The sequence below is a fragment of the Myotis brandtii genome, unplaced genomic scaffold (genome assembly GCF_000412655.1).
Source record: "Myotis brandtii unplaced genomic scaffold, ASM41265v1 scaffold403, whole genome shotgun sequence".
NCBI lineage: Eukaryota > Metazoa > Chordata > Mammalia > Chiroptera > Vespertilionidae > Myotis > Myotis brandtii.
The window spans coordinates 264,487-273,552 of record NW_005365474.1 but is presented as its reverse complement, the minus strand read 5'-3'; the positions used below and the strand labels follow the sequence as shown (position 1 = coordinate 273,552).

Here is a 9,066-nt window from a genome sequence, read left to right as displayed (position 1 = left end):
CGTACCCTATGCAGGCGGATGACCACCTTGTGGTAGTAGTCCTGGTTCTCCTCGGTGGGGGCCTGCAGGGGGACGTGCAGGTAGGGCCGCGAGAGGCCCGGGATGAGGAAGTGCACCATGGTCCACAGCTCCAGGAAGGTGTTGTGCAGCGGCGCATCGATCAGGAGCAGGCGCTGCTGGCTGCACACGAGACCAGAGACCACGTCTGAAAGCCCCGCTAGGACTGCTGCGTCTGAGACGTTTAAGGACAAGGCAAGTCTACGGGGTAACTATGCGTCCCCCAGGTGCCTGGAAGACATGGCTGCGCTAAACGAACACTCTGGTGTCCTCGCGGGAGGGACTGTGCCAAGGACACAGGCCGTCTGTGTCACTGAACCCTCAGCCCCCCACAGCCCGGGAGGCCAGGCTGACCTCTGCAGGGTGAACACCGCCTCCCAGTGCCGCTCGCTCAGGCCCTTGACGCGCTGCATCTCGTCGATGACCAGGCACCGCCAGCGCACCCGCGTGAGGGCCGCGTAGCCCCGGAAGAACTGCTTGTAGGACGTGATGCAGACGTGGAAGCTGTTGGGCTCGGTCCATCCCTGTGGCACAGAACACAGGCGTCTCCTCACTGTTTTGATAACTCGCTATTTCTGCACAAAAAAGACCCCACGTGTGTATTTTTATGACCCTTCCTCCAGGAGCCTCCAGCACTTGTGTGGACACTCAGAGGCGGTGCTGGGGTACCAACAACTGCTGTGGAGACAGACCACCCTGGGAGGACTGGGCAGGCGAGACGCTCTCCGAGGCCGCAGGCAGCGTGCGGCTCTGCGCTGCCACTGGCTGCCGTAGAAGCTTTACAACAATTGGTGACCAGACAGTGGAAACCAAATGCATCTCGAGGTGTCACTTTTTCAGTAAATGCTCAACAAGGCAGCCCGCTCCGCGCTCCTCACGCACACACCACAGGCACCCGGGACCGGGAGGCACCGCGTCTCCTCTGAGAGCCCACGGCCTGCAGCTAACAAGGGCCACAGCTCTCACTGCAGGGCCGTCAGTTCCGGAAGGAAATGCCTCCCTTTCCAGGAAGGGATGCGAGGCGTGTACGCCCGGGGCCTCCGTGAGGCGTGTACACCCGGGGCCTCTGTGAGGCGTGTACACCCGGGGCCTCCGTGAGGCGTGTACACCCGGGCCCTCCGTGAGGCGTGTACACCCGGGCCCTCCGTGAGGCATGTACACCCGGGCCCTCCGTGCAGAGTGGTCGATGCTTTTGGGGAACTGCAGGTCTAAAATGACCTGAAGGCGGTGTCTGTCTCACCGTACTTACACTAATAAGCACATTTTGAAACGTGTCTCGTACTAACTAAGATGGTTTCTTGTCTGGCTTTGTTTCACGCTGGAGCCGAAGTACCTGTCTCTTTGCTCTGAGTTCTCGGTGGAACTGAAATACCTGTCTCTTTGCTTTGAGTTCTCAGTGGAGCTGAAGTACCTGTCTCTTTGCTCTGAGTTCTCAGTGGAGCTGAAGTACCTGTCTCTTTGCTCTGAGTTCTTGGTGGAGCTGAAGTACCTGTCTCTTTGCTTTGAGTTCTCGGTGGCTGCCAACATATACGAGAGTCTTGAGCCCAGGACACCAGCGCTTCAGCTCGAGCTCCCACTTGAGGATGTTATAGCTCCTCACGACGACCAGGTGAGGGCCCCAGTTGCCTGTGGAGGGAGGGGACACAGCTGTCCTCTCAGCCACACTGTCCTCGCCAGGCCCAGGCACCAGCACGCGCTGTGATGACGTCCCCAAGCGGGACTGAAGCAGCCGTCCAGCGGGTGCAGGGGCGTCCTCCCACCACGGCTCCTGGACTGGGACAGCGCCTCCGTCCCCACTCCCAGCAGCCGCAGGGGCAGGCCTGACTCTCAGGAGGCTCACAGCCAAGAGTGGCTGGATGAGTAATCAATCACCCAATAAAAGGAATGCTTACTCAGAAACATGGCCAACCCCATGAGCACGGGAAGGAACCCCCGCTGACAAGGAACAACGCTCAGGAAAAGCAGTCATCAGCCCGCAGCCCTCGGAGCCCAAGGCCTGTCCCCTCCCCGGTGGGTACTCCCACAGCACCACACCAACTCACGTGTAGGCTCCCAACCTCTCGCCAACACACACGCCCAAACCATCCCAAATAGGTGGTTTCAGCTCATTCCTCTAAAAAATGAGCGTCCTCAAATTATCAGAATCACACACATCAGACCGTAACGTCTGTTAGAAATGGAGCCACACCGAGTGAGAGGCGGAAAGGACAGGCTGGGAAAGCTGTCTCACCCACCGACGGCCAAGGCTGATCAGACGCGAGGCGCCCCCACCCCCACGAGAAAGCACCACACGAGGAGCAGAGAAAACAGGCACTCCCGACCCTTGCTCAGCCAGACCCTGGCCCGCACGCCAGGCTCGGCAGCACCTGCTGTCCCCGCGCGCCTACCTTCGTTGCAAGCGAGGTGGGCAAAGAAGGCGATGATCTGCACCGTCTTCCCCAGCCCGGCATCGTCCGCCAGGATGCCATTGAGGTTCTTCCGGTAGAGCTTGGCCAGCCAGTCCAGGCCGATCGCCTGGTACTCCCTGAGCGTGCCGTGCAGCAGGGCCGGGGCACTCAGCTTCACCTGCAGGGATAGATCCGTGAGTGCTGCCTCAGGTGACCCGAGCCCCGTCTCCAGACTGACCTCACGCTGCGCATGGGAAGCTACAGAAAGCCTCCAGGCAACAGGACAAGGGTCAGAGTTCACCTTCCCGGTCACGTGTGCAGCTGGGGCAAGTGCTCTGTGGGAGCGGGAAGCCTCTCCGTCCCTCCCGCCGGGCGCTCACCGTGGTGCTGAATCGAGCGCTGCCCTTGGGCAGGATGGCTTCAGCCATGGCGGTCACTTCCGCGATGTCCTTTGTGTGAGGCTTCCCGACACCCATTCTCTCGGCGGCTTTGAACTGGTCCATGATGAACAGCGAGTCTATGAGCACCACGTCCCTGCGGCCCTCCTGGTCGCCGGGGCCGTCTTCCACCTCTGTGAGCAATGAAAAGGTGGGGTTTGCAACAGCCTTCATAGTTTCATGAGCCTATTTAACATTAAAAAAACTGACAGAATCCAAATACAGAATAAAGCACCCATTTTTTGAACTTTGATCCATTTTACATACCTAAGAGTGCGCTCTGGTTAAAGAGAGAAAACTCTTACGAAACTATCAGCCTCGGCCCACTCTGGAAAGCCCTCAGGTGAACCTGGAGAGGCCTCCGCAGCAATGGAGCTGCTGTCCCCACAGGTGGCTGTATGGGCACCTACTGGGTCCCTGACTCCCTCCACCACCAAGAAAGGAAAGACTACCAGCATCTCCAAGGCCAGTCAAGTGAGGGGCCGCCAGGGCCTCCCTGGTCCTGCTGCAACAGGGTCCTGACAGCGGCCTCTCCCACTCCCAGGCACTGTGTCTAATGATCAGAACAAGCAGAGCGACAGCAGGAAAGCAGGGTTCCTGGTGTCGTCTGCGCATGTTTGGAATGTCTAATAAAAGTAAAATGAACTCCTTAAAGCAGGCGTGTTAAACAGCACAGCCTAAATAAATGTGATGAAAATCTAGGTCCATAAAATGACGACTTTTCTAAACCTGGAGAAAATGAACTGCTCACAACTTGACCAAGTGCTCTCATGATTGTGCCAAGTTTATAAACAACAAAAAAGAAGCACAGAATTCAATGAAACGCTACTCAATACAGAATCACACATCACTCCAACGTTCCCTTCACCAGGCTAAAGGGTGTCCGCTCTGTCTGAGCCCTGCTCTGCGCGTCGCTGTTTGAAAGCCGAGCCCCTGCAGGCGCGGGACAGACCTTCTTCCTCACTCGTCTCCTCGCCGCCGGGCCGAGGCTGGGGCCACTGGAAGCTCGGCAGGAAGGCCCCTTCATACAGCTTCATCAGGTCGATGAGGGGCAGCTCAGCTGGGGGCACAGCAGAAGGGGGTTACTTCCCCGTCAGAGACATGCACACGAGCATAAGAACACAGGAGGCATCTTGTGAGCTGGAGAGAGTGTTGTGTGTGTTTTAAATAAACCAGGTTGGCCAATGCGACTGCACTCACATCAAGAACACTTGTGCATCATGTTACCACAAGGAGAATGAAAACACATAAAACTGACGGAGAATTGATGTCCAGGACACACAAGGATCACCTACAAGTCAACACGGAAAAGGAAACCCAGAACCAGGGCAGGAAGACAGGCAGGAGCCCAGGAAGAGACGCCGATTCTCACCCCGACGGGCAGAAAGGCCGCAGTCAGACACCAGTGCACCCGAGATGGGCAGCTGGCGGCCACCATTCTACCCAAACTCAGCACAACTTCACCAGGCTGCCAGGCGCACACGCCCCCCAGCCCGCTCCTCCACTCAGAGCGCAGGTACCCGGGGCCCACCAACTGCCCGGCAGACCGTCTGGGCAGACAGGTGCACGTGGCTACTGCGCAGTGAGAACCAGTGTTTACACAGCAAATGACGTGAATGAAACTTGGCAGCAGAAGAGCTGAGAGGAAAGGCAAGTGGGCGAACCCACAGCAGGACGTTCACCTGAGGCTCCGACGCTGGGAAGGGAGCAGTGTGCTCAGGGAGGGCACGGGTGCGGGGACAGAACTGCAGGAGTGACAGACACAAGATCCAGTGGGATCCCGGCAGGACCCGGGGAGAGGGAGACGGACGCAGGGAGGGGGCGGCACTCGGCACTCGGCACTCTACGCTCAGCAGCGTGGCTGACCCCAGGGAGCTCGACACCGGGTGCTGTTCTGCCTTGCACAGACTTTCAGCTTCCTGTCCTGACTCGGTGTTCACGGCACGCTGGCAGGAGGCCCAGCCTACCTTCCTTGGCGAGGTTAGACAGCTCTGACTGGTGGTCCACGGCCCCTTCGTTCGCCTCCTCCTCTGCAATCGTCTCCTCCTCGTCTTCCACTGCAACGGTGACGTCAGAGCGAATGTCAGCGAGACGGGCGGCACGCACCAAGCACGACGCAGCTCCTCCAGCTCCACACGCAGCCTCTCGTGCCGCAGGGAAGGCTGGAGACTGGCCACACTGGCCTCCCACCTCAGTGGACGCAGCTTGGCTGCTGCTACACAACGAACCCACTCAGGCCGGAGCGAGGGAGGGAACCACCCACTGCTGAGCCCGCTGCAGCCAGTCCATGAGCCATCGCCCACGTCCACAGCCCCAGCCACTGCCCAGCAGACCAGCTCACCTGCCGGGCTCCTGTGCTGTGCAGCCACCGCCTCAAAGCAACCTCGGCCCTGCCCCCGTGCCTCCCTCCCACAGAGCCCTGGCCCTGGTGCAGAAGCGTCGACCAGCGCCGCAGCAAAATGCAGCGTCTGCAGCCGTCCTCCCCTGGCAGAAGCCTCACCACCGGGCGGCCTTGCCAGACAGACCACACCTCTCCCAGCACCGGCCTCAGCCCCTGGCCGGCTCCTTCCCATCAGCCTTGATCGTGTCTCCTCCCTTATGAATAAAACTCGCCCTCAGTCCTAGGCTCTCCCCGCTCCACAGGCCAGCGCCTCGTGTCTTCCCCACAAAGCCCACTGCCCACCGAGGCACCTGGCTGGCGACCCTAGTGGCTCTGGGTCATGGTTGCAACAAGTGGGCACCCTGCTTGTGAGTTCAGGGGACAGACCTTCGTCATCAGTGAGGGTCGTGCTCGCTTTCCGTTTCCTGCCAGCTGCTCCCGGGTCCTGAGTCAGGATAAAAATTGCCAACATGTGATCTTAGAGCCCAGGATGGAAACCAAATCAGGACTGTGTTGGGCGTGCACCTCAGAGGGCACCGTGGCCCTGTGACAAGCACGCCGCCACCAGGCCGCGGTCACAGGACAGGCCTGGGTGTGGCTAAGTCCACATGCGTGCTGCACCTCATCCAAATCACAGCCAACGCCCCCGTGAACCCCCCGCTACAGAGAACCCGTTTCTTCCCCAGGTAGCCCGACTTCACAATGAAAGGGAGTGACGCGTGTCATCTCCACGTCTCTCCGGATAGAAGCAGGGAGCTCCACGGCACAGAGTGACCCACACGCTCCCCGCCCACCGGTGCAGGGACAGCTGGACTCACCAGAACACTTTCCAGCAGCACCTCGGGGCCCTTGGGTCTTGGCTCCTTTCCTAGAGAGACAGGGGCTGTGACTGTGTTCTCCACCCGCGTCAAGGGCGTCTCTGCCTGTCTAGGCCACGCCCTCCTGACACCCCGCTGAGGAGACATCCCAGCGAGTGCCCCCTCCCTCCTGGTGACCTGGGGACAATGCAGAGCCAGCCCCCTGCCACCCTCACCAGGTGCCCAGGCAGCTCCCAGCCCTCAGCGCTGAGACCTCGGCAGGAACCCAGGAGAGGGACAGGAGCTACCAGCAAAGCTCCTTTCTTCTGCCCCGTCTGGTCGCACAGCTGTGACCTCAGCAGTGGCCACCTCTCCCCCGTTTCCACACCAGGAAAATGGAAGTCACAGTGTCCCACCCACCCCGCCCCGCCCTGCCCTGCAGTGCAGTGAGGCAGTGCACTGGCCACACACAGGGGCCCAGGGCCACACACCTCAGGGAGTCCACCTCCCTGCCCAGGGACTGGCCAAAGCGGACAGGCTCAGACCTCAACTGAGAGTGACGGCCCCAAAGCTGGTCAGCCTGGGGTTCAGACTCAACCAGCAAATCTCAAAAGAATGGGAACATGCGGCCAGAGCAGCTGCCCCGAGAGCAAGGTGATCACCAGGCGCCACAAGCTCGCGCAGGGCCGGAGCAGGCAGCCTCCTGGGAAGCCACCTTGTCGCCAGGTGCCGATGAGCACAGGACTGGGGCAGAATACGGTCCGCAAGAGGGAAGGCTTTACCAAGGACCATACCTTTCCTGGAAACTTTCTGTAAATGCAAGGCCTTCTTCCTCTTCTCCTCTAATTCGACTTGTAGTTTGATTTCCACCACCTGAATACAAGAGTTAAACACAAGCACGTGTCCGAGGATGTAAGTTAACCGGCTCCAGAATGTTCAGCAACAGAGACACTCACACACGGTCTGCAAGCACGGCTGGCTCGCCCTGATCTGCCCAGTCCCGTCAGGTGCTGAGCTCAGAACGCTTTCTAAAGGGAGTGGAGCGGAGGATGTAAGTTAACCGGCTCCAGAATGTTCAGCAACGGAGACACTCACACACGGTCTGCAAGCACACGGCTGGCTCGCCCTGATCTGCCCAGTCCCGCCAGGTGCTGAGCTCAGAACGCTCTCTAAAGGGAGTGGAGCAAGCGCTGCCGTTCCGGAGAGCAGCTCCTTGGTGACTGCCCACCTCCGAGGAGCCGCGTGCAGGCCTCTCGGGGACAATGGGCTTCATGCAGCACCAGCAGCAGCCACGCGTGTCCACGTGTCCACGCACAGCCACAGGCAGAGCAAGAACCTTCCTTCTAAGGAGCTGCAGTCCGAGGGCTATGCTGGCGGGACCCACCCTCACGCACCCTCCCCAGCGACACTGCGGGCTCTGCCTCGCCAGCCCAGCAGTCTAGGTCTCGGGCCCCATTAAAGTGTCAGGTTTACCTGTTCGATATTGGACCAGAAATACTCTATCTCCCTGGCAGCCGAGGCGGCGATGCGCCTGAGCCGGCTCTGCTCCTCTCTCCGGCCCCTTTCCTCTCGCAGCTTCTTCTCCTCGTGATGACGCACCACCGTCCTGACGAGCTGGCGGGGAAAGTTTAAGGGTTTCGTGTTTTAGTCTGTCACGCGACAAAAAGGACACGGGTTTCTTTTTTTTAAAGCTTCATTTAAAAGAAACAATGATTTCAGAGTGAGGAAGGCAGAGGGAGAAGGAGAGGAGAAACATCCATCGGTTGTCTCCTGCGCGTGACTGAGGAGCCAACCTGCACCCTCCAGCGCATGGACGGTGCGCCAACCAACCGGGACCCAGGCCAGGGCGACACGAAGCTCCTCCCGTGTCCTCAGCCCAGGACCACACCGTCCCCGAGATGCGTGCTCTGCGGGCCGGGCGCTGGGTGGGGAGACCCAGGCTCACTACCTCCTTCCCCAAGTGAACGGACAACCCAGGGCCCAGCTCACCCACCTTCTTGGCAGCAGCCACCTTCCACCGCCGCTCCTGGGCGAAGTCGGTGGCCATCCACTGCATCTCCTCCAGCAGGTAGTCCCAGTGCGCACGGGGGCGCGGGGCCTCCTGCAGCTTGGGCAGCCGCCTCAGGGACCACAGGCCTTCCTTCCTCAGCTCGGCTATCCGCTGATGGATCTGGTTTTCCTGCGGGGAGGGGGGAGCACCTAATCATTAACTGCATTCCCACAGGTGAGACCGACTCTGTGGCAGTCTCAGCAGCAAAGGTAAGACTTGGACCCAAAGCTGGAAGAACGGGCAGGTGACTGAGTGGAGCCTCAGAACACGTCAGGCCCGCGCTCTGCACCAGGAAACCAGAGGCCTGGCGTCTGCACTGACCCACTGGGAAGACTGGCCACACGTCACTGGGTTAGATCCGAGCCCACCCTGTTTTGCTTTGTTTCTTTTAATTCCTTTAAATGAAGTTGAACAGACAACTGCTGCATCTGAGCAACAGCAGAAACCACTGGCTGACCGTGACCCTCACCGACCGGGACATGCGCACTGTCCCCCCTCACAATACCCGCCCTGTCCCGGCCCCTCATCCACAGCCTGCGAGGACAGCAGCCCAGACCACTGACTTCAGCACAGAAAAGACCACACGAGCCCCCTCCCCCAGGACAGGGTCGCATGACTGGCTTCCATCGTGGGTCTCTGACCACAGAGCTGGCCAACCGCCCTCATGCCAGGCGTGCAGCTACAAACGCTGCTTCCCAGCGTGAGTGCAGCCGCATGTCACCGGACGGAAGGCACCAGCCCCTCACCAGTGCCATCTGCTCCGCCAGCTTGTCCTGAGAACCGTCTTGGGGTGCAGCCGCATTCTGAGCTGGGCTCTGTGGTTTTGGGGGGGCTGACACAGCTGCCCCTGGGGACCGGGAGGTGACTGGAGACAGAGACTTGCTGGCTGCTGAGGAGGGTCTGTTCACCGGGGAGGCCCGTGCTGGCGAGGCCCCCGGGCCGGAGCCACTGCCGGGAG

At 60.0% G+C, this 9,066-nt stretch overlaps 1 protein-coding gene across 1 annotated transcript in view; it reads right to left on the bottom strand.

The window, feature by feature from the left end:
- Positions 1-9,066, bottom strand: part of EP400 (E1A binding protein p400) — a 64,345-nt gene that overhangs the window by 41,274 nt on the left and 14,005 nt on the right. Inside the window, 13 exon segments of the mRNA XM_014545351.1 lie at positions 6-180; positions 412-581; positions 1,547-1,683; positions 2,445-2,622; positions 2,825-3,015; positions 3,834-3,941; positions 4,849-4,938; positions 5,649-5,706; positions 6,080-6,129; positions 6,853-6,931; positions 7,532-7,672; positions 8,052-8,237; positions 8,855-9,064. Coding sequence (XP_014400837.1) covers positions 6-180; positions 412-581; positions 1,547-1,683; positions 2,445-2,622; positions 2,825-3,015; positions 3,834-3,941; positions 4,849-4,938; positions 5,649-5,706; positions 6,080-6,129; positions 6,853-6,931; positions 7,532-7,672; positions 8,052-8,237; positions 8,855-9,064 — 1,773 coding nt within the window.